Source organism: Furipterus horrens, unplaced genomic scaffold (genome assembly GCF_987537825.1).
Source record: "Furipterus horrens unplaced genomic scaffold, mFurHor1.1.pri manual_scaffold_7, whole genome shotgun sequence".
Taxonomy (NCBI): domain Eukaryota; kingdom Metazoa; phylum Chordata; class Mammalia; order Chiroptera; family Furipteridae; genus Furipterus; species Furipterus horrens.
The window spans coordinates 143287005-143312093 of NW_028327177.1; the positions used below are offsets into that span (position 1 = coordinate 143287005).

General features: G+C 55.1%; 1 protein-coding gene across 1 annotated transcript in view; it reads right to left on the minus strand.

Annotated features, from left to right (window-relative positions):
• CNTN6 (contactin 6) overlaps positions 1–25089 on the minus strand; it is a 122382-nt gene that overhangs the window by 23667 nt on the left and 73626 nt on the right. Inside the window, 5 exon segments of the mRNA XM_090283093.1 lie at positions 12–139; positions 18007–18157; positions 19439–19568; positions 21058–21194; positions 22692–22876. Coding sequence (XP_090139219.1) covers positions 12–139; positions 18007–18157; positions 19439–19568; positions 21058–21194; positions 22692–22876 — 731 coding nt within the window.

The following is a 25089-nucleotide window of genomic DNA, read 5'->3' on the forward strand; positions in this document are numbered from 1 at the left end:
GGGACAGGTACCTTTCACGACGAGGCTGCCCGTGTTCCTCGCGGCACCAAACTGATTGGTCGCTACACAGGTGTAGGGTCCCGCGTCCGACCTGGTCACGTTGTGAATCTTAAGGCTGCCGTCCTCCAGCAGAAACACCCTAGAAAGGAAATACGAAATTAACGCAGGGAAGGCTTTAAAATCGACGTCTTAGCCGTGTGTGTCCGATTAGCACGTCACTAAACCACGGGTGTTGCTGATCACGCGAATGCACTTCTTTCCCGGCCCCGTGTTCTTAATTATCAGCCATCGTGGACCCACGAGTTAGCATAAGTGCCCTGCGCTTGAATTCTGACGCGGTGTTGATAATTATCCCGCTGTGACCCGAGTGATTATTGCTGACGTCAAGGCCCATTAAGAACCGGCGAGCGCTTGGCTAACAGCGGATGCAGCTCTTCACTGAGCGCTGTGAACAGTCAGCTCTGGGGAAACAACCCGGGTGGGAGAAATGGAAGCCCGCCTTCTCGCTGCCTCGTCTGGGGTTTCACAGCCCTGCTCCTGTGCATCCCTTGCAGCCGCCGGACAACGGGGCGCTCAGCCGTGACAGTCCTTGCAGTGCTGGCGCCTGGAAGGGCCGCCCCGCGGGTCCGCAGCCCGAGGGCTCCCCCCACCCCGCCATCGCGTGGCTCCGCGGGGCAGGAGGAATGAGGGCTTCATGAGTCAGACCGGATTACACGTTTCTCAAATGCCTGCAGTCATACAGCACAGAATGGAGGACCGCTCGTTAGGAGGTCTCAGTCTTCCAAAAGCGATTCCTACTGTGTTTTCCCTGAAACTCAGAAACAGTCAAGAATGCCGTTCTAACAAGGGCGCTCCGAGGCTGCTTTCTTGACAAAATGACCATCAGAGGTTTTAACAAGGCCACAGGCGCACACCTACGGAAAGCAAGGTGTGTGCCCAATTTTGTGCCTCACGCTCTAACCAGCAGCCTCTAAAACCACGTCCCTGAAGAACTGCCCGTCATCGCGGATCGTACAAAAACAAGCGCCGAAACCTCATTTTAATGCCAGCCGTTGTGAAGGCCAGAAAGGCGAGATGGTTACACGTATCACATCCATTAACGCTAACAAAACAGCATTGGTTGCATTGCGAACATATCACTGGTTCTAATATGTATGACACGCAATGTAGCTAATATAATTAATCACCCAATTTGAAACACAGCGAATACCCGCCAACTACAATGTGTATGAAACTCGCTGCTGCTGCTGAGTTTATCATTAGTGGAGGGTTCTGCATTCCGGCAGCAGGTGAGTGGACGGGACTGCGTGCGTCTGGGTTCAGAGTGGTCCGTGGTACATGGCCACACTGTTTTAGGTCATTATCTTGGAGGACTTCCCCAAGCATCCATTTGACATTTTAGTTAACCTCTGAAATATCTAGGGTCTTGACCCCAGTCTCCATTAACATTTGAATTCTGCAGCTACAGACACGGTAACAACGCTGTGGCACTGCGGGGCGTACATCTGGGCGACCCCAGGGCTTCGTCTGATTTAATTAGGAGACGTCAGAATGAGAGGCATTGGGTGTGTCATCTACCTCTAGAATTTAGGAATAAATAAGAATGTTCAGCAACATAAAAACATTCAATCTTGTCTAATGAAACATTTCAAATGAATAAAGACCTATCTGCTGATCTCTGAAGACCACCGGACAAGCTTCCCAGCTAGTAATGCCGGCGTTTGTATATCACATGATGTTCTCCCCGGACTTTCAGAAAGGAACAGGTCATGTTAACGAGGGTTTGATGTTACCCCGAGCCCGTCACCCTTTTCTGGATCATGGCATTCGTTCGATAATGTTGCTTAAATGGAATTATTATTGTCATCATTGTCACTGTTTATGTCTTCTGGAATTTTAATTGAGGTTTCTCAAGTGCCTGGCGGTACGTGAAACACCGAGAAGGCAGACTGACCGGGCGACGTTACGGCCCGTCCGAGGCGGCGCAGCTGGAGCGCATCACAGCCGCGGCGAGCCTGAGCTGACCCGCCCCCCCACGCGCGTGCCTCCTGGCGCCACGGCTTCCCCTTGCTCGCGGTAAACCAATTCCTCCTGTTAACCGTGATGCTCCGGAAGCTTCTGCTGACTTGCCTTTAGACGCCCTAGAGAGAGTCTTATGAGTTTGTTTCCCAAAATGTGAATCAAACTTTGTGTGTTAGCAAGACACTGCGTGACGGGCACGCACAGTAAATCTGAGAAGCGCTGACCGACTCACGGTGAGTCAGACCTTCATCTGTAGAGGCTGTTTATTTCGAAGTAAGAACCCACCTTGTGTTCGTGAGATCAATATGCAAAAATTATACAAGAATAAAAATGTTAGATTTAAATGATTTATGAAAATAACCAAACTAGAAACCAAACCGATTCATAATTTATTTTAAAGTGATTATTAACCAATACATCTCCCTAGTGATCTAGGATATAGGATCCAGGTATTTGACTCTAACTGGAAATTTTATCACATATAATAAGTATGAATATTTCAACTTGTCATTTAATGTTTTCTAATTAATAAGAGATTTTAAAATATAGTAAGAAAACTTCCTCTGTGACAATGCAGAAGGAATCACACCATCTAATCACAGCCCCTAATTTGATGCAGAATAATTAAACAAAAAATATTGAAGGAAAGTGAGAATTCCCAGTTCTGTCAAAGACCAAACCTGGTTCAGCAGAAATTATTTTTTAAAAAATCCATCTGAGATAAAATTGTACAAAGCTATTGACACCTTCAGATAAGTACGAACGCATGGGGTCATTAACTGGAACGTGTTAATTGATGATTTTGCTAACATTCACAGAGAATAATAAAGACTGACTTTTTTTCTATTCTTGTAATATTTTAGAAGATATTTTAATGGTATTTGGAGGGTTGAAAAAGACATTAAGTATATATATTAAACTAATATATCTTTATTTCATATAAGCTCTCTGGAATTTAAAAACAAAATGCGGCCACAAAGCTTGGCTTTCTGAAAACAAGGGGAAAAATATGCTGGTGATAAAAGTGGAGGTTTACATGAATAATTTTGACCTGAAGTGAGTCTCTTGTAGTCAAGATATGTAAGGGTCTTCTTTCGTTTTCTGTTCGGTTACCCGGTGCCTTTCGAATACAGCATGAATCCATCTGCAGTTCAAGTAATCGTTGATAGATATGTATTTATTGCCAGTTTATTATTCATATGTTTATCTTTTTTTTTTTTCATTTACTAAAAAGACCCTTTAACACTTCTTGGAATACTGGTTTGGTGGTGATGAACTCCTTTAGCTTTTTCTTGTCTTGGAAGCTCTTTACCTGTCCTTTGATTCGAAATGACAGTTTTGCTGGTAGAGTAATCCCGACTGTAGATCTTTTTCATCACGTTGAATATTTCCGTGCCCGTCCCCGCTGGTCTGCAAAGTTTCTGTTGAGAAATCAGCTGACAGTCCTATGGGAGCTCCTTTGTAGGGAACTGACTGCGTTTTTCTTGCTGCTTTTAAGTCACTTTGTCTTTAACCTTTGCATTTTAATCATAATGTGCTCTGTCTCGGTGTGGGCCTCTCTGGGTTCATCTTGTTTGGGACTCTCTGTGCTTCCTGGACTTGTGTGTGTATTTCCCGCACCAGGTTAGGAAAGCCTTCTGTCGTTAATTTTTCATAAGTTTCCAGTTTCCTGTTCTGTCTCTCTCCTCCTGGCGCCCCGTGATGAGAATGCTGGTCGGCTGGACCTTGTCCCAGAGACTGCAGTGCTGTCATTCCCGCGGACTGTTTCCTTTTTGCTGTTCTGATGGGGTGTTTTCTACGTCCTTATCGTCCCCGTTTCTGAGTTGATGCTTGACTCCATCCCCTCTCTTGCTGATTTCCTGTGGTATAGTCTTCGTTCAGTTCATGTGTTCTTCATTCCGGACTGGCTCTTCCTTTATGTTTCCTAGCTCTTTGTCTTACTACGGTCATCTGCTCTTCCCCTAAGCTCAGTGGGCATTTTAATAACCAGCGTTTAAACTCTGCAGCCGGTAGATTGCTTGGTGGAGTGGCCTTCTGTAATAGATGTCCCGCAGGCTCCGGCGTCCCGGCCTCGCCCGTCACCGGGGCTGGGCTCTGCAGCTGTGCCCTGCCCATGGCGTGGGCTGTGTGCCGCCTTCTGCGGAGCGGTGCCGTGACTGCCGTGGGCATATCAGTGGGAAGGACGCACCCCCAGGCTTATGGGCTGCAAGGACTGGCTGCGGCCCCGATGGAGAGTCTGTTGTGCGAGGGCTGACCCCACACAGCGGGACTTACTGACACCTGAGCGGGGACCTGAGCCGGCCACCGAGCAGCTGCTGGTGGGGGGCTGGGTGGCGCTTTGGTGCGGTCTGAAGCTTCTCCCCCGGTGCGCTGGCTCGGGGGCCTTCGGAGGGGTGCAGGCTGGGGTCAGCTGCCGCCCGCGCCCGGCCGAGGACACCTGGCGTGTGTGTCCTCCGCGGTCCTTCCGCCGTAATCGCCCCCAGCTCAGTGACCAAACCCTTTTCTCAAGCCTCTCTTCTCAGCCATGCACTTAATAAAGATTTCAGCTATTTCCATAATTGAATAGAAAATTTTCCCCCAAATTACCAAAGCTGAGCTTTCCATTTAGATGATTAAGTCATACATTAAGACCCTTGCATTTTAAAATGTTCCATAAAAATTAGAATATCAAGACATTTACATGTGCAGATGTATTATAACAACAGAAAAATTAATAATGAGCATCTGTGATGGACCACGCCATCCCTCTAACTGCATTCTGAGCATAAGAGGTAGAACATTGGGAGGTATGAGCTGTATCTGGCCGTCTGGCGGCCGGGGAGAGTCCACAGTGGCACCAGAAAATAGATCGTGTGGAAGACAGAGCCACCAACGTGAGCACCCAGGTCAGTGTCAGCTGGGGACCCGAAGGCAGACTCGGTGGCGTGACTGAGCACACAGCACTGCGATCCACCGTTGTCAGGGACGGCGAGGGGCAGACGCGGAAAACCAAACTGTCGCGCCTCTGGCCACCTGACCATGCGCCCTTGTCTCTGCTGGATGAGCTGCGGCCCCTGAAGCCCGGGGAGACAGACGGCCCAGTGGGGACCTCCCACAACTCTTTCACCTGGACCCCGAGTCTGACTCTGCGGCGCTCGGAGCAGCTATGTGGAAACTGACGTGAAATCGCGTTGCTCTTGCTCTGCTGGGTTGCCTGCGACGCCCGCTCACTGGCACTGCATGGACATGATGGGCAGGTGCACCCGCACCTCTTCTGTTGCGACAGCTGATTGAGTGAAATCTGATATTTAACTTACGTATGTACAGAAAACGGGCCTATACAGTCGACTCCAGAGGGGAGCTAGAAAGTGAGGACGGCCCTGGCGTTCGTGCCTGGCATCGGCCACAGCGTATCGTGAAGCTCAACACAACCTGATGATCGGCAATAGCCTAATTCCTTAAACTGTGAAAAATCAGGACATTGGGCAATTATAATTTCTTCCTGCTGAAACTAGAGCAATGCTGCTATTTTTATAGTTAGATTATTAACTGGCGTATTGCTTCCAGTTTTGTCTAAAGATAATACTGTAGACCATGAAATTTTAATTGGCTGTCTAATTTTACTGATTTCTAGAAAATGTAAAATAAATTGGATTAAAATGAGTTTGATAAAAAGTAGAAAAGTGTATAAATTTTCACTCTTTGCAGTTGAGATTTTGGGTAAAATGTCCCGCTGGAATCCATTTTAGATCAAACATTGATGTTCCACTTTAATAACTGCAGTACCTGATTATCACCGTTGCTGTCTGATATCCATGCCAACCTCAGGGCCGTGTAATAGGCTGTCCTTGAAAGATTCATTATTTTAGCGAGCTACAGGAAATGACAGGCGTGATCTGCAAACACATAAACACCAAACTTTGCTCGTTTAGTTCAAAACGAATGGCCTCCTTTCCGTCCCTTTAGGTCACTGCGCGTACACGGCTCTGATGGCAGTTAGACGCGAAAAACACCCCTCAGCTCCGGCTGGAGCAGATGGAGAGGCTTAATCAGTGGCTGGATGAACACCGGTCTCATGCTTCCTCAGAAGATCGTCAGAGCCGGGAAACTCTCAAGGGAGATAACCCAGGAAAAAGACCAAAACCAGAGGAAGAGGGAGGGAAAGAGAGAATGAACTGCTCTCTCAGGACAGGTGATGGCGGGGACCCCAGGAAAGATCTGGATTCTCTGCTCAGTGACGTAGCCCGTTGTCAGCAAAGCGAATGCTCCTGCAGTTTGTAGTCAGTTCTAAACAGGAAACGTGTCAGAAAATTCAAGAAAATTATGGAAGAGATTCCTGATTGTTATTCATGTCTTCAGTTGGCCTTGTCGGAAGGAGCACGCACTTTGTTTCCAGGAAACATGTTCCTGATTCACAAACAGAGCGCAGCCTTCCCAGAGCTGCCGGAGGAAAGCCCCCGCCTCTGCCCCGGGTCCCAGGGGCGGACTGGCACCCCGCTCCTCGGAATGGCGCCTCCTGACTGCCATTGTTTCAGATACACCTTCCATGTCCCCGTCCCCGTGGGTTCTCTCAGGGGCGTGTCTGTCAAAGGCGCAGATGGGGCGGCCCCACCAGCAAAGGGGTGACCAGGCCCACAGACCCCTTTCTCTTTCTTTCAAAGACTGTCCCCACATCGTTTCTGCCTGGGACACTCTACGTGGCTCTCTGAGCCTAGATGCCCAGCTCCAGTGAGCGTCTTCGTGGCGTAAAGTGACCGAGGGGTGAGCGCAGGGAAGCGAGACCCCGCGCTGCGGCCGCCTCTGCTCACTCCCTCCGGTCCTGCGGCTCCCGGGCTCAGGTGCAGCCTTGTCCCGCACGGCCGCCCCCGTAGATGCAGACCAGTTGTGCTTCCACGTCAGTAAGGCACGTTCGGAGGCCAACACTCACTTAGCCACAGCCAGGATGCCGTCCTCCGGCCCCGAGTCAGCGCTTTTCCTCCCAAATCATTATCTGAATCCTTATGCTACCTGGTATTTAGAATTGTCTTTTTTTAAGAGTTATTTTTTTTTTTTAATAGTTTTAGGTTCACAGAAGCGTTGAGAGAAAGGTGCAGAGACGCTCCTGTATCTGCCCACACACATGGCCTCCGTCGTCCTCACATCCCCACCCGATGGCCCACCGGTTACCCCCGGGGGACCTGCACTGACGCCTCATAGGCTCGCGAGGCCCGTGGTCGCCCTTTGGGCTCCCCTTCAATGCTGCACAGTGTGCGCGTCTGGAAAAATGTGTGCTAACGCGCCTCCGCCACTGCAGGATCGTGTGTATGTTCAGGGCCCTAAACATGCTCGGGGCCGCACCTGCGGTCACCTCCCCTCCCTCGTTCCTCGGCAGCCCCCGTCTCTTCCCGTCTCCGTAGCGCCGCCTTTTTTAGGACGTGACTGAGTTGCGGCCACGTGGTGCGTGGCCTTTCAGATGGGCTCCTTCTACTTAGTAATTTGCACGTAAGGTCCACCAAGTCTCTCCGTGTTTTTGCAGTGCGTCTCTCCCTTGTGCTGAACCGTATCCTGTTGTCTGGATGGGCCCCGGTTTACTAACACATCACCGACTGAAAGGCATCTTCGCTGCTTCCAGATGCGGGCAGCCGTGAGCAAAGCTGTCGTAAATGGCCACGCGCAGATTCTGATGGAGACGCGCATTTTCATCTCGTTTGATTAAACACCAAGGAGTGCGATGTGTGGGTCGCTCAGTAAGAGTTTTGTAAGAAACCACCACACTGTCTTCCAACATGGCTGCACTGAGGTTCATTCCCCTCCGGCGGGGAGCGGGCGTCCTGCCGCGCCGCGTCCTCACCGGCGCCGGGTGCGGCCCCTGCCCTGGATGCGGGCCATTCCGACAGGCGGGTGGAGGTGTCTCGGTGTTGTTCTAATCTGTTTCCCTGGTGACCGCTGATATGGAGCATCTTTTCATGGGCTTGTCTGCTGTCTGTATGTTCTTCGGTGAGGTGTCTGTTCCGGTCTTCGGCTCAGTTTTCAATGGAGGCGTTTTTCTTATTGCTGAGTTTTAAGAGTTCATTTTGTATTTTTGATTATAGTTCTTGATCAGCGTCTTTTGCAAATATTTTCTCCCAGTGTGTGGTTTAACCTTCCATCCTGCTGCCACCGTCTGTCACAGAACGTGTGATTTGGACTGTAGTGAAGTGGGCCTCACCACGTTTTTCTCCCGTGGATCTGCCTTCGGTGCTGTAGCTAAGACGTCCTCAGTGGCTCAGGGTCTTCCTGGGTGCCTCCCGTTCTCCTCTAGGTTTTGTGTTTTACGTTGTGGTCTGTCGTTCATTTTGTGTTATATTTGGGGAAGAAGGTAGGGTCTGTGTTTAGATCCTTTTAATTCCTAACTTTCTTGGCCTTTGGTCGTCCCGTTGACCCAGCACCATCTCCTGAAAAGACAGTCTTTGCGCCACTTCATTGCTTTTACGTCTTTGCCATAATTTCCTGTTTTGACAAGTCTTCCCCCTCGAAAGAGACCCCGAGTTCTCGAGGTAAGTGACGGGGTTGAGACCGGGATGCCCTTTGTCTGGCCTTTGCTTTGTCTGGCTCCCGTTGTCGGCTGTGTGACTGGGGACCCTTTGCTTGATTTCTGTGTAAATTTTACATGTACAATGTGGGTAACCATAGCAAGGACAACGCATGTTGGTTTTGTTGAAAATGCTGAGCACACGTCGAGGGGACCGTGTCCGCAGTACGGCCGTTCTCGTATTCTCCCAGGAGACCCAGCGTCACAGGTACTTCCTGACGTCTGATTACACCCACCGAGTTTTTCTCTGTAGGCCTGGGGGTGTTCATAAACATTATCAGTAAAATCAGGGAACGGCCTGGAAGTCATTCAGTCCAAGGACACTTTGTCAGGAACGGAAAGCCAGCTGTGGGTCTGCAGAAAGCGGTTATTTGACCGAAAGTCGGAAGAATGCAGGCGAAGAAACGCGTAAGACTCGCGTGTAATTATTCCTTTGTAAACTTTCGATCATAAAACTGCAGGTCCGGTAAAGGCTATGTCATAAAATCATTTTAGTTATTATGTTAATGGGCACCCCGTTGGCAGGTTCCTGATTATTTAATTGGCTCACAGAAAAGGCAGCAATACTATTTCCTAGCCTCTGCCCTAGTCCAGACAAGGAACAGTGTGTCCGCGGTCTCCGGCCTGGGGTCACACGGGCCCGGAGCTGAAATGTGTCTGCGTGGTTGGTGGGGGCGCGGGCGGGGGCGGCAGGAAACGAAACAGAAGCGGAAACCTGCAGGAAGTGGCTGCACAAATGGCGCGCGCGTCAGCTGCATTTTGCTGCCTGTGGTCAGAAAGCGCCGCGCGGGGACTCTGGCTCGCCCTCTTTAAACACGCTCCGTGCACTGGAGGAACGTGTATCTTAAACCCATTCAGTAGCCGGTCTTGCTTCCCACGGACCCAGCGATCAGCGGAGATGCGGGTCATTTCACAGCGCACTCGGTGTAACGAGCGGTGCTGCGGGAGGGAAAACCGACTCCCATGTCGCAGTTTACGTGGGAACGAGAACATCCCCGCTGCCAGAGTCCCATCTTGTCACTCCCTGGGCCCGCGGGTGTGCGTTGTGTCTCACACGTAACGAGAGGTGTAAACATTCCCCCCCGGCCCCAAGTTAAGTTCCTCGTTCAGCTGCCCTGCGCGCCGAAACAGACAGAGCGCAGACACTCGGAGCCGGAACCCGTCCCGCGTGACTCCGTGTGTCGCACGCGCCGTGGCTGCCACGCGCACGCGGACCCGGGGGACCGAGCTACGCCGCACCCCAGCGACGACGGAGCGCGCAGCGCAGGGGGGCGCGGTCAGCTGGGGTCCCGCCGCGTCTCTATTCTGATGGCGGCCCGCGCGCAAGGCCGAGAAACACGCGAGAAAACGTGACTTCAGGGGAACACAGCGGCCTGGGGGGCGAGGCTCCGCGACGTGGATCCAGGGCAGGGACACCGGCTGCTGGGCGGACGGAGGGGGAGCTAACGAAGCGCCCCCGCCCCGCGCTGCGCTGTTTGGGGCGCCCGCGAAAGCAGCAGAGGATGAGCGGAGGTGCAGCTCACGCCAATCAGAGGACGGGAAGTCGGGGGTCGGCCGAGGACAAAAAGGTGGGGAGCGCAGGACTCGCAGGAAACAGTTAAAAGCGTGCGCCCCACGCAGCTGGGCGAGGGCGGCGCGCGGCGTGGGGGTCCCGGGCCCTGAGCGCGCCGAGAGCGCCCCCCGTGTGGCGTCCCGAGGCCCCCATTGTGCGGTTTGGAGACGTGCAAAGCGGCCCCGGCAGCAGCGTCCTGGGAGGCCGGCGAGGTCCCCACTCGGCCAGGCGCTCTGTCCCCGAGGCCCTGGGTTTCTCTCAGGCAAACACGGGATGGTTGGGCCGTGACGTCTGTTCCAAACGATTGTGACCCTTCCGCTCAGGTTCTGGAACCGGCGAGGTCAGAGCCCGCGAGCCTGGGAGCGCTGCGCCCCGGGTCCTGGCCGTGGACTTGGGGGCGGGCGGGGCTGGAGTCCCAGCTGCGCCAGCGCCGGGGCTCTGGGTCCTGCGTCCTTCCTGTCTGCGACCCTCCGCGCGCCTGGTGGCCGGGGCGCGTGTGGCTGCGACGGGGGTCCCGCCTGCCCACGCCAGGTCTTCCCTCTCCTTAGGGGGCGTCGCGCGCGGCTGGGGAAGGCCCTCCTGCAGCACATGGGGGCTCGGGTCCACGCTGCGTGTCTAGACGTCACAAGCCTTAGGCTGCGTGTCACGCTCAAGGCCCCATCACTCTTTCGGACGTTGGGCGTGGGGATGGCGTCACCATGAGGGCTGACTGGTTTCCTTTTATTGATGGGAACTGAGTTCTCCAGGAGTATTTTGCCAACATATAGATTCATTGCATATCTTTTGTTGATATAAAACTTGCTTGGCTGCATATATCACTGTTTTTAGAAGGTTTTCGCCCTCCCCAAAAGCAAGGAACCACAAATGGGTGGAGTCTGACGGCCTGTCTCTAGCTCCACGTAGGGGTCTGCCCTGCATGAAAGACCAACAGTGCGTTAACATTACACGTGGCGCCCAGGCGGGGGGGGGGGGGGGCTCGGTGGGTTGGAGCGTCGTCTGTGCACCCTGTGGTCGCGGGTTTGATTCCCGGACAGGGCACATGCCTAGGCTGCAGGTTCAATCCCCAGTGGGGGCCTGGGCGGGAGGCAGCTGATGCATGTTTCTCTCTCACATCAGCATTTCTCTCTCTCCCCCCTTCCTCTCTCTCTGGAATCAATAAACATCCTTGCGTGAGGATTTAAAAGTTGTTAGAAGATTACACATGGTGTTGGAGTCAGAGCTTCCTGAAATGGAAAAGACTTTTATGTCATTTATAAAAAATATGAATAAATAATACTGCCCTCGTAGTTACCTTGTGAAAACGGAAAGAAGTGATGTATCCAACATCTGAACACACTCGGTGTCTCTGACAGGTACTCTGTCGATGGATATTATTATTATTATTAGACTGAGAGTCAAGGGTTCGGAGGGTGGATTCCTGGCTGTACTGTTCCCGTGATCTGAGCGCGAATGGAAATGTGTGCCGTTGGGTGTATCTGAGCCGCTACGCAGTCAGAGTCCCCTGATCAATGACTCACAGGACAAGTCTGTTTCTGGAGGAGTCTGGGGGGACATGTCTTTGTCTGCATAAGCTTTGAGCTGGCAGCGATTAGGAAACTGACGGGGGGGAGGGGAGCAGCCTCCTAAGGATGCTGACCCCTCCCCCTCCTCTTCTGGGAGGAACCCCCGAGAGCCAGCCCCCGGGCGGCCTCCACTGGAAGCCCAGCTACTGGCTGCCTCGCTGTCTTCTGCCTGCGGTGACCAAGGCCTCGCCGCCTGCGCTGCTGACCGCCTGCCCCCCCCCCCCCCACGGGCCTCCAAGCTCATTCACATGTATGAGCCCCGACCGCTTCCCAGGCCTGTCAGATTGGGCTGCAGCTGTGCTCATAAGTGAAGGAGAAGTTTGACAAGTCACACTTGAGAATCGATTTGTCACTCCAAATCAGCAAGTCTCAAACTGCTCCCAGGAGAACTCAGGGATTCTTGGGGGGCACCATGGGCTGCTTCGCGGGGGCTGGGGCTGGGGGGTGGGGGGAGGGAGGTGGAGTCTAGCGGGGCTGTCTCTCCTGGACGTCAGGCGGGCTGCTTCCGTGTCAGCTGCTTCATGAGATGGATGCTTGCATACATTTCACAGGGAAAATTAAAGAGTTTGACTGTGGAAGCAAACTGAAAAAAAAAAAAAATCCAGAGACTGGAAAATCGTAGCCAGTGAGTAAAAACGCCGCTCTCCCAGCTACCCTCTTCCTTAGGGGATCTTAGCCGACTGACGTCCTCCACACAGAGGGCCTGGGTTTGGCTTCTTCAGCTGAATCATAACTTCCATCAAGACAGCAGTTCTACCTCCGTTTGCTTGTTTCCCACGTGCGTGCGCCCGCGCCGGCCCGGAGAAACGTGTGTGGACGGCTGTTTCCTCCGTCCGCGTCTTCACTCAAAACCAAACCTGGGATAAAAGGCCGTTTGTATAAATGGCCCCAAGAACTGAGCTTTTCTGCCTATGAAGTTACTGCTGTTGAATGTTTACGCAAACCTTGGAAGGTACGGGTGTCACTCAGAAGTCACCGAAAAGCACAAGTCATTGGACACCATGTGACTGCGTTCCTATTCCCAAAACCGAGTGGACGGAGGATGTGCGTCTCCTCGGCCTTGAGGTGAGGGGAAGAGCTGAGCGGGGTCGTGCGAGGAGCGCAGTCCTGGAAGGAAAGGCGATTCACTGGCTGCTGTTCTTCAAGGAATGTGTTTGCGGCCCCCCGGTGTGTCCCCAGGCGGGATTCCGCCGCCTCCGCGTCTCCTGGGGGCAGGGAGAGAGCTGGTCACAATGCAGGTCCCCACAGTCTGACTCACAGGCCCCGGCGCGCGCGGCCCTGGCCGGGGGAGCTGCTTCCCCCCAGCTGCTTCCGTGGGGTCGCGCTGGAAACCTCCGGACAGTCTGCGCATCGGAGCGACTCTGGGTCGCAGTGAGGCGCTGCCTTCCCCGTGGGAGGGCGCACACAGCACTGGCACCGATGAGCCGCTCTGCGTTTGGGCCACGTCTGCTGGGCCACGTCTGTCCTTGTCGAAAGCCACCAACTGGGTGGTGTGACCCATCATAAGCGCCATGAGTGGGGGACAAGTGCCACAGTCATCTGACCCAAGGCGGCGGCAGGCAGGGCTCCCACACCCGTGGGCGCGGGGTGAACGGTGGGCGTCCCAGCTTCGGGGCACGCGGGCAGGTGGCTCTGGGGCCTAGCGCTGCGTGGTCCTGCTCCAGCCCTGGGAGAGAGGCCGGCGTGTGACGCCTCCGCGGGACGGGGCAGGGCAGCAGATGGCCCTGACACCTTCAGCTTGTGTCCCCTGGACGGCCTCCCCTCACAGGGCTCAGAGGAGCCGGGTATGAACAGTTCAGAGCTGTGCTTCGCGGAGGCCGCGCAGAAGGGAGACGGTAACGAGCCAGGCATTATGCAGGCTGTCACTGTCCCTTAAACACGGGACATATGGTTCATTTGCCTGGTTGATGCCATGCGACTCGATGTACTAAGCACTGTTACATTAAGGAGGTGGTGATACAAAACGGAATTAGGGTCATTTGCTTGTTATTAGGCAGCGGTGCCCGGAGGGGGAGGGGTGGTGAGGGCTGAGCCTCACCAGGGAAGGCCGGTGCCGTGCAGAAAGGAGACGTGAAGACACAGAGGGGGTCGGACCGAAGGGGGCCGCACAGACTGCTGGGCACCCTGCCGGGCGCTGGTTGCTGTGACTAACCCCCCCCCCCCCCCGACTCCGGCTGGGGAGCTCAGCCGGGCGGGATGAGGACACACTGGTCGTGCTCTGCTGCCCTGGGAGCACCCGTGCTGAGGGCTCCCCGGGCCCCTCCCTCCCACGGGGGAAGAGCAGTGACTGGTGCTGGCTGTCAGCTCTGGGGCGCAGAGAGCGCCTGCCCGTCTCTCCCTCGTCTCTGCCTCCCCTCCCCGCTCTTTCCTGACCCCTCTCAGCTCCCCCACCCCGAGGACAGGGTCCCAGAGGGGTCTCGGCGCTGGAGTACTGCGGGGAAGGCAAAAATACTGACCGGGACCCCCTGTTAGGTCCCATGGCACCTAAGGGGTCCCCTGCATTTTGCCAGGGCCCAAGGCCACCCAGGGCTTAACAGCATCGTTATGGCACCACACGGCGCAGGGGACCCGGACGGCTCGGTGCTGCCTGCCTCTGTCCGCAGGGACGGCCCGGCCCGGGGGAGGGGCTGGTGCCCAGCAGGGCTCCCGCTCAAGGCTGTGCGCGGCGCTCGGCCGGGGCGGCCCCTCTGTGCTCGGGAGGGGAGTCCGAGGGAGTTTCGAGATGTCTCTGCATTTTGCTCTTTCAGGTCCTGGGCCCGACGCGGCACCTGCACATCCCGTGCTCTGGGAACACGTGCTCCTCAGGAGGCTTCTAACCGTGAGAAAACATGGTACGTAAATCGTTTGAAATATTTAAAGTGTCTGGTGTACTGCCCAGCAGGTAGGAAGTGCTTAAAATGGTCGTTTTCTTTATAAATTACTATTTGCCTGACAGATAGCTGGATTTTGCCTTATTTGGGAAATTAGGGAGAAAGGCGGCAGAGTCCTTATGAATTCAGTTGTTCTCCTTTTGCTATTAGGAGAAGCTCTGCATCGCTCGGTCGTGCCGGTTAAGGGCGTGGATGTCCGTCCGTCCGGCGCCACCTGTCAGGACAGACCTGAGCTGTCAGCCCAGCGGGCACGCCTCCCGGCACGTTCCCCGAGGCCTCCCAGAACAAACAGCCGGCGGCCACTGGGCGGGAGGAGAGGAGTCCGTCGCGTTCCTTGCCGAGCGAGTCAGCAAGCTGAGCGCACGTGGGGTGGACCACGGGGCTGCAGAGATGCGCTTCCTCCGCACGCGGACTGCGGTGGCCAGGGCTGCGGTCGCCCCTCCGCTGCTGGCCAGGCGAGGACGGGTCCTGGGAGCCGCATCCAGGTCAGGCCACGGCAGCAAACGCGCCCCACGGTGGTGGCGGACACGGGCCGCCCCGCCTCCCACGCCGCCCTGCCCGCGGAGTCCCGTCCGGCCACGTGGGAGAGAGAAGCGCCGTTCTCGCCGTTAGTCAGGGGACTCAGCCAAGGACCCGCGAAGGTGAAGGACGGAGTTGGGACTTGAACTCAGATCTTCTGAGGCCATGCACTTCCCAGAAGATCACCTGAGAAAGGCGGTGTGTGGGGGGCAGTGCTGGCCAGCGTGACCTGGGCTCCCTCACGGGAAACCCGGCGCCCTGACAGCCCACCGCGAGGAGCTGAGTGGGTTCTCCTCGGTCCGCACGGCAGACAAGGGCCGGGTACGGGCCGGAGACGTGGCTGCACGCCGCGGCTGCCCCTCTCCTGGCTGAGGACGTGTGCCGTCGCGGGTCACGTGAGGGTGGAGGGGATGGTCTGTCTGTGGAGCCACCGTGTTTATAAGTAGGCGATGCAGTGAGATTCCTGCTTCAGACACCTCCCAACACCCCAAGGTGGTTACACTTTACTAGCAGTCAGGCTGAGTGACAATAGATGTCAGAGTTGACGGGACCATGGAGAAGCTTTATAACTGAAAGTAAAAACGGACATTTCCCCGCACAGGTATTTCCAAGGTCAAGAACTAAAATGTCCTTCCATCCCCTCTTCCTTCCTTCCTGCTTTCCTGCCCTCCCTCCCTCCCTCCTTTTTGGTCACCGCTCTGAGTGTTACCGGCCACCTCTTTGGGAATCGCCACCAGGAGATGACACAGAACCCATTAGGTTGACACAGAGAGACGCGTAGGGGCCGCCCGCCTTTTGCAGGAAGCAACGTGATGCCGGGCAGCTGGTGGGCTGGCCAGCTGGGAGGGACAGGACAGGACAGGAAGCAGATGCGGGGTCCCCCGGGGCTGGCTGTGTGGCCTTTGCGAAGGACTGCTGAAGGTCACGGTCGCTGGCAGAGATGTATGGCCCCAATTACTACAGGCGGCTGGGGCTCAGTTGTTTCGGCCTCTTTAGGAAATACGTCCCGGAGATAATTTTGTCTACAAGCGTTTTGCTGCTGCTGTTGAAGCCTGTAACAAAATCCTAAAGCGACGGAAGCCTGGGATGATGGAGGGCGAGTCTGTGACCTGAGACCCCAGGGATCTTTCCCTTCATCACCGTGGGATGAGGCCGTGCCCGTCACGACTGTTCGTGACTGTTCGGAGCTGAAACAACCCCAAGTGTATTCCGTATGGAGCAAAACAAAATAAAGCAAAAACCTGAAAGACTTTTTTAAAAAAGTTTTCTTTGTATTCCTAAAAGCTCTTCTAATTTTCTTCCATTTATCCACCTCTGCCTCCTCGCCTTTCCTCTCTCCCCCGTGCCTTATGCGTGGGCCTGTAAAGGTCACGTGGGGTGACCAGCATCCTGCCCTGCAGGTGAGATTGTGGTCACTTCGGGGTCAGGGCAGACTGATCCGCCCGCGCCGACCCACAGTGCGGAGTGGTGCCTGGGGCCTGGTTTCCAGAGCCTTCCTGTCCCTCTGCAGGGGCCCCGATGGCGGGGCCGCGGGAGGAAGCAGCTGGACTGGACGGAACCCACGCAGCCAGTGCGGGAGCATTCCCACAGGCTCCCCGCCCCAGCGCAGGGAGGGCCGGCCGGGCAGCACACCTGGCTTCCCTCCGTCTCACGCCACCTGCCTTTGGAAGCACCTGGAATAGCCTGCCCCTAAGGTGGGTGCCCCTTCCCTGTTCATCCTTGACACACCCCTTCATCCCACAGGTGCGGAGTGGGGTTCCGTGCCCAGCCAGCGGGCACACGCAGATAGTCGACAGCATCCCCGGGCCGGGCCGCCGCAGCCGCCGCAGCCGGGAGAGCCGAGGGAGAAAAACTGCCCCAGGGCTTCCTCTGTCCCATCAGCAGAGGCTCTGCAAGGCTGCACGGATGGGGCGCGCGCCTTGCGGGGTGCGCTCACCCTGTGCCCCGGCCTCCTCCCGCCTCCTGCTCTCCCGCCTGAGCACAGCGCCCTCCTCCGAGGCTCGGAGACCAGACGACCAGGTGGCAGCCCTGCCCGGCTTGGGCGCGCTGTTCCTGGCTCAGAATTGTCGTCGCCCACGCCCGGTTCCCCGCTGGTCCTGAAACGCGTGCAGTTCCCTGGCCCTGGGTCTGCTTTCCCACGAAACAGCGCTTCATGGGACCTGCGCCGCATCTCCCTTGGGTGCAGGTTCCCCCTTCTGAGACCGAGGGACAGGACCTGCGCCGCGTCCCCCCCTTGGGTGCAGGGTCCCCCCTCCGAGACTGAGGGACGGGATCTGCACCGTGTCTCCCTTGGGTGCAGGGTCCACTTCCCTGGTCACGCACCCGGGGTCACCGAACTGAGCCGCAACTGCGGCAGGTCGCAAGGCAGTATGAGGCTCTGCAGGACCGTGGGGGGCTGTGGGGGGCTGTCGGGGGCTGCGGAGGACCTGCGAACACCTGGGCGCTCTGTCACACTCTCCCGGGGACAGGAGTCTCCGCCACATCTTCACGGAAGCAAGGCCCTCCCCCCTCTGCGCTCTGCGGGCACCGCTCCACGCTGGTTCACGGGCCGCGGGCACTGCCTGGGGACACCTGTGTCACGGTGTCCACGCCACAAGGCCAGGTTGTGGGCGCGAGCGCGCTGCCCTGTGTGACGCTCGCGCTTACCGGCTGCTCCGCGGCCGGTCGGGAAGGGTCTCCCTGCGGGGCGTGGGGAAAGGCTCAAAGGCGCTATGAAAGCGCGGCTCCTAGGAGCGGGCGCACCGGCTCCGTCCCTGCAGCCAGACTGCGCGACCAGGGCGCGGCTTGGGACGGTCCTGCTGTGTCTCCCGGGGCGGGAGGCGTTTCCGGGGGTCCGGGCGCGCAGCTGTACCCCGAGGGAGGCGTGCGGGAGGCCGCGCGCACCGCGCACATTGGGGAGCTGTTCCACCGCGAGTGTTTCAGACACTCGCACCCACACGCAGGCTCCCGTACCTTCCGCTCGGCCTGAGGCTCTGCGCCCCTCTCTTCCAGGAGACGGTGGCCGGGGGGAACGCCTCGGGGCGGCACTCGATGGCGATGTCTCCGCCCACGTGGACAACTGAGGTTCTTCTCAGGGGGTTTTTGGAGAAATCAGGAGCTGAAGCTGAAAGCAAAACATTTAAAAAGAGCGTGAAGTTACTCCCGTAAGGAAGCTGTCCTAGTGCAAGCTGCAGCCTGGCGTACCCGGGGGCTCTGCTGCTTGTACCCGGACCCCTCCTCACGCCACTCGGCTCCCGGGGCCTGGGGTCGGCTACCGACTTACGTTTTGGGGTCTCTGCCTCCATCTGTGAAGTGCAGGTGGCCACAGATACGACCTCAGAAAACTAGTGGGGGGGTCAGTGAGATCACGCCTGTGAGGAGCTAGAGCGTCATGCCTGGCACCACGTATGTGCTCAGTAAGTGCGACGTGTTTATGCTCTGGGGTGGACCCTGGTGCAGCCGAGAGCAAGCTGGGGTGAGGGAGAGAAGGGGCTAGAAAAAGCCACGCCCCATAAAGCGTTCGCAGTAACAGGGGGAAGGTGGTGTCATCAGAGGCGGAAGAGGGGGTTCACCCCTGCTTATCGACATCAGGCGTCCCTTCCCGCTGGCCGCTCTGTGTCCTGCATCTGCCTCCGTCCCCTACGCCGGCACCTCCCCAGTCTCTACCTCTCTCTCCATCTCCTGTCTTCCTGAAGCCACGCAGCGCCGCCGCGGGGAATCAAACGCGGGGTCACTGTCGGTGTTTCCTCAGGCCAGGCCCTCCCCCCAGAAACGCCACGCGCCTCCCTCCAGGGTGAGTAGGGATTTCAAACCAATTTTCTCAATTGCGCTGCCACGCAGTGAATGGTGAGTAGGTCCCCGTTCAGGAGGACGAGGAACGATTAGCCAGCTTGCGTGCGTCCGAGCCTTTCCAGGGTCCAGGGTGTGAGGGCGCCCGTGTGCCTGGGCCCCGCCGCCAGTCCTGCGCCCCGAGCTTCCCAAGGCCACGGGCTCCAGCCTCGGCGTTTCGGGCCCCGTTCCTCTGCCCGCCTCCCCGCCCCCGCTGCCTTGTCCTCTGACCGCAGTTAGCGGTTCTCAGGCGTGTGCTCGGTTTAGGTTTTGCTCAGCTGGCCGCGAGGCCTGATCCACCTGCGCAATTCCCGCCCCCAGCGACCGTATTTTAAAGGCTGGCCTTTTTCTCAGTGAAACTACAGTTCCCTGAAGGAGAATATCTCTTTGGTATTGATACCCGATTACCCAAGCAGAAGGACAATCTCATGCATTTTAAAAAAGCTAATGGAGACATTTCCCATCATTTCAAGGGAAAACAATTTCTAATTTACGCAGAAATCAGGCTCAGACTCTGTGTAATCATGGCTTGCTAAAATGTCACGTTGAATCTTCGGGTTATAAACGAATGACTTACCTAATACTCTCAGCTCTGCATTTGCATAAATTATCTTATATTTGTTTTCGGCTGCACACTGGTAGACACCGGAATCTGACACGTTCAGCATAGTTATGATAAGTGTCCCATTTTCTATTTGAATTCTTTCCTAATCAAAAAAGAAGGCACAGAAAGATGCCAGTGTGTTAATGGAGGCGTTCTCTTAATCAGAGCACATTATGAAATGCCCGTGCAGAATGTATGGGATACACTCAGAGCCGGGGCTTACAGAGATGCGCTGAATGTGCCAAACAGCCCTGAGCTGCTTTCTGCCATGGAAAAAAAAAGGAATATGCTTAGTATAATTTTAGTGGTTAGTATGTTTTATGTTATCTCATTTCTTTGAAAATTGGCGTTATCTGCATAAAACGTACGTTACGTTTCTGTGCTACAGGGTGGGAATGATGTGGAGCGCGCCACCCACCATTCCGGTTATTCTGGAAACTGTGGTTGGCTGTCCTATGAGACGCTGGGGTCACAGTGAGGGTTCCCCTTGGCCTTTGCATCAGAAGCTCTCGGAAATTGTTGACTGTGACCACCAGACAATTTTCTGAGTCATAAGTAGGAAGAGCTGAATTTTTTCAGTCCTCTCTCAAGTCCATACAGCTGAACAGCCAGACTCGGTTACGGAGCCCCGTTTGGGGTGCAGACTCGCGGCGTTGAGTGCATGCTACGAAATCACGTACCGTTGCAAGTACAACTGAAAACCAAACGTGTCAAGGTCCCCCTCAGCACACTCTAAGGATGAGCCACAGGCGGGCGGACGCGGGGTGTGCCCTGCGCAAGGCGCGCACAGAGAAAACCCCGCCGTGACGAAGGCCGCCATTCCGTCGGCCGCTAAACAACAGGTACGGTTTGTGCTTCTGGCTGTGCTACTCGTGCAAAGGGAAATGGGGAGTTAACACAATTATGTGGGTGACTCGATGAGGAGAAACAGCTCTGCCTCGTTTTCTGTGTGTTGCAGGAAAAGGACGCTTGTGATTGGAAAGCGGGGAAACCCGTAGGAACCTCCCCCTCCCCGTGGGCTGAGACACAGCCGCCGGCTCTCACGAAAGCAAGAGGCTGGGCGATGACACCCTTGGGTCCTGGAGACAGACGGAGCTGAGGAGGCCGGCTCTGACCGTTCCAGCTGCCGCGTGGCCCTGGGTAGCGGCTGCGCTTCCCGGAAACCCATTGTCCTCATCTGCATAAAGCAGCGGTGACCACAGCTCTCTCAGGGGGTCGTCATGGGCGTGCAGTGGAGTGAGACGCAGGAAAACGTGGGACACGGCCTGGCTTCTGGGACAGTTCAGCAGGTGTGAACGTCACGGTGACGGTCAGGCCGATGATGGCGGTGACGTGTGAAGGCGACTCTGTCACCAACAGCGTGTGACCGTGCATGTTAACTGTCTTCTCTACCCTCCCCTCGTCTTCCCAATGGAAAAGGGGGGACAGTATTAACAGCTACTCTGAGCTTGTTACGTTAAATAAATTAGTGTAAGGAGAGAGTCCGCTGCCTTCCCTGGCACCAATCACACCTCCCAGATGCTGGTCATCACTTAGTGACAGCATGTCCCTGTCAGAGCAGGGGAGTCGTTCCTGCCAACCGCTGTGCTTACCTGTGCCCGGAGGGGCTCCCCGTTCTTGAGCCACGTGTAGCGGGGACTCGGCTTTCCCCTGGCTCTGCAGTCCCACCGCAGGCCGGCGTAGATAGACAGGCGTGTGTCCTGCAGTGTCTGCTCCCATTCCGGAGGGGCTGTTTCAGAAAGAGACAGATGGCACCCCGCTGGCAAGTCAGCCACTCAAGGCCCCCTGCTCTGTGCCAAGGCCGCGGCGGTCAGCGGGGCGGCCGAGCTGACAAAAGGTTTCTCACCCTGACACCCCTGAAAGCGGTTTCTGCGTCTTATTGTTACGGGAATGACGGGAATCGGTGTTTGTGAAAACTCCTTTGCACGCTAACAGTGATGTACCAACGTAGGAGAAAGGACTTTATTATTGATTTATGATTTATAGATACCTCCCCTTCTGCTTAATCTGTTGGTTATATCTTTGTCTATTTAGTAGAAAAATGAAATATCTATTAAAAACTAGCCAAAGCTAAAAACGTTGGTGCCACGTGAAAACTCCCAGTTACATTATTATTTTACTTACAAAAGGTGCTAAATCCCAAAGATTTTTCTTTAAGAAGCAGGAGCTACTGAAAAGAATATGTATACACACACACACACACACATATACACACGTATGCATTTGTTAGCATTGCCACAGCTGTAGCAAACTAACGAGCTAATCAGGCAGGGATCACATTCTGTACCTAAAACAGCGGTTTCCATCCCAGGCGAAAACGGAAAATCTGCCAGGAGATGGAACCCAATATAACCCGGACGCGCCGCGCGCTGCGCGCAGGACTCTCAGTGGCGTTCCTACGGGGAACGACAAGGCCTTAGACTTTGCTAGTTATCAAAAACTACATTTTTCTCCACTTACTTTCGCAATGATCATTAACATGTTACATACTAACAGATCATTGAGAAATGTATTTTGGGCCATGTATAAATACAGTTTCTAAAAGTTCTCTAGTACAGATATATTAAATTTAAGACTATTTTAAAAAGCAGCAAACATTTTGATAGTTCTGGGCTATATTTTATAGTCTGATGGGGAAAAAAAAGTGAATTTCACGCCAGCCTGTACTTTGGCCTGGACGGGAGAAGACGTGAAGATGACTTTCCCGTCATGCGTGTCTTCCTCATCTCTCTTAAGTCCCCGATAAAGTCTGGGAATCGAGACAAACATATTTTTTCAATGAAATGGTGACTTGACTCTGCTGTCACTGACCTGTGAGGGGACAAACGGCCCCTCCTGTCACTTGCCACTGCCTCCTGCTTTGTAAGTTCCCCCTAGAATTACTGTGTGATTCACACGGGCTCGGGCTACGGCTGCGGGTCTGACGGAAAGCACGTGGATCCCGTGGGCCTTCGGGCCACAGACGTCTGCGGCTTTCACAGGACATTGCTGGCATTTCCAAGGCAAGTATGACCCACAGTGGCGCGCACAGGCCACGCTCAGACGAGAGCCGTGCTTCAAACACGGCCACAGCCACCCGCTGACCATCGCACTCGGCGCCCTGGCCCGGGACCGCGGCTCCCCTGCCCCCCCCGGGACCCGTTTCCGCCACGTGCGGTGGCCCTCGCGGTCCACACGAAGGACAGCACCAGCTGTGTCCCCCGCGCCCCGAGACCCCGCAGCTCACCGTAGAAGACGAGGCGGCCCTGCGCCCGGTTCCGTCCCCGCAGGTTGCCCGCGGTGCACTCGTAGACACCTTCATCTTCCTGTTGAAAGTTCGGGATTTCAAGGGTAGCCTGGGATTTGCTGTACTTGACTTTCCCTGGCAACGGGCTTCCATCCAACCTCCTCCAACTAATGGCGGGGACTGGACTGAACAGGTACACCTCATTAGAACACAGTCCGGCTCAGGCTGGGACAGCAGGTGACATGACAGTTCCTTCAAAACAACTCCCAAGGGAAAAATCCAGTTAATCGACCACACGGAGCCCGGCTTCCAGTCACCCAGTCATGCATCGCTCAGCCGCCCGGCACTGGGGACCCTCACCAAGGCCCTGCCACGTGCAGCCATCAGAGGGCACGCTGGTGACCGAGACAGACCCTGCTCTGCCCTCACCGTGCTCACACACGGTGGAGCACCATGCAATCAACAGATCACAGAAAACAGCTGCATTTGTACATTTCAATACTGGGGACTGAGGGGCAGGCTGCAGGTACCGTCACAACAGCCTCTCCATTTAACACGGGGTTCGGGAAAGTCTTCGGGGGATGGGACCATTTCAAGGAGGCAAGTTCTCTGCATTTGCAGGTTCTGGGAAAAAAATAGAGGTTCTTCTAAAGCTAAATCAGTGCTAGCGGACTACTGAACACAGCTGGCAGGGGAGGGAGATTACTGGGGGGAGGGGCCAGTATTATAATGGATCCCTGTGAGTTGGGGTTCCAGGCTCTATGATCCTCAAAAATGTATCTGCTGCCATATCACAAGCCCAGTTGGATCATCTGTGTTGACCTTCAAACGGTCTGCTTCCTTCTTGGTCAGTAATGTGGATACACCAAGTGTCCCTGTTTTCTGTGTCTGTGGGACGGCAGAGCTCGTGAGAAGCGTTGGGTGGAGTCAAATTGGCCTCCAAGGTCTGACCTCCAACCCGGTGATCCAAACGTTCTACATGGGCCACTTGTTGACAGAAAGAACATTCTATTCCCACCTCTGCACATAAAACTGGGTCTCATGAAGCAATTTGTGAAAGCTTTGCCAACGGAAGGAGACTGTTTCAAGTATCTCATTTTGGCATTTCCTAGCCTGTCATTTGAAAAGATAAAATACCTTAATATGTGTGTTTGGTAGCAGAACTTTACTACTTGTACACAGCTTGACTTACAGTGACAACGTATAGCCTTTATATGGATAAAATAACTAAATAAACAGTATATTCAGATAACTTTTTCTTTATTTTCCTTTGTATGTACATTCTGTATGATTTTGGGGACAAAGGGAAGGTATCCTGTACCTTAAAAAGTTGACGTGATAGAGGAAAACTCAGGTCATTTTTGGATTCAGGTGCCAAAAGTTAGTCAAAAACAAGTGTCAGGCCTAACTCACCAAAAGCTGTGCTCCCCCGTGTAATAGAATCAGTTTTGCAAAGACAAACTGTCAACTTTGGAGAGGAAGCAGGTTTCTTCCAGCCGCCAAAGGTAAGGTGGGAGAAGCGTCCACCCACATGCAGAGAGGCTGGCGAGCGTCTGCAGCATGTGAGCCATAAAACCACCACAGAAAATTGGGGGGATGACCCAGCAGAGCTTCACAGAAAACAAAAACCGGTCAAGCCTCAGGCATGTTTTATTGGCACACGATAGCAATCCTTCTGCGCACCCCCAAGACGCTGGCATCGCGGACGCCCCCGCGCGTGCTCATGCATATCTGTCAGTGCACGCGACCCTCAGCATGACCCCAAATCAGCATTTGATTGCATCTGTTTGCCTCAGGGTTACCGTACAGCTACACACGCAATTTGCATTTCAACACAAAATAAAATAATCATCATCACGACTGTAGTTTCTGTCCTTTTAAGAACCTTGCCATTTACCACCAAATTAGGCTGACATTTTAGTAAAATGGCCCGTCCCCGCCAACAGTTAACCCCAGATAACCGGCTTGCTGGCCGTGCGTCTCACGGGTCAGCAGGCCAGCACTAAGGAAATGAGGGGCCAGAGGAAAATGTCCGTGCGTGGCAGGGCCGTCCCCACGCCCGACGAACTCCGCGGCGTGTGCAGGAGCACCCAGCTGGTTCCAAAGACGCGCCTTGCCTCTGTGAGCTCGGGAAAGCTGTCGCCGCTGGGTCGGGAGGACCCGGATGTCTGACTTTCCACTTTCTGTTTGCCTCGGTTTCCCATCGTTTCCCTACAGGGAGCACGTGCCGAGAGAATCTGTTCACCCGTCTCAGCGCGTGACCCTGCAGCTTCTCAGGACGGCCTGCGTCTGAGGTTTAGGGCAAAGCAGCCGCGTGGGGAAGCTTCCGTCGCGAGCACTGAGACGTGGTTTCAGTCAAGGTCATGTTCCCAGACTCGTACAGTTGCTCTTGGTTCTG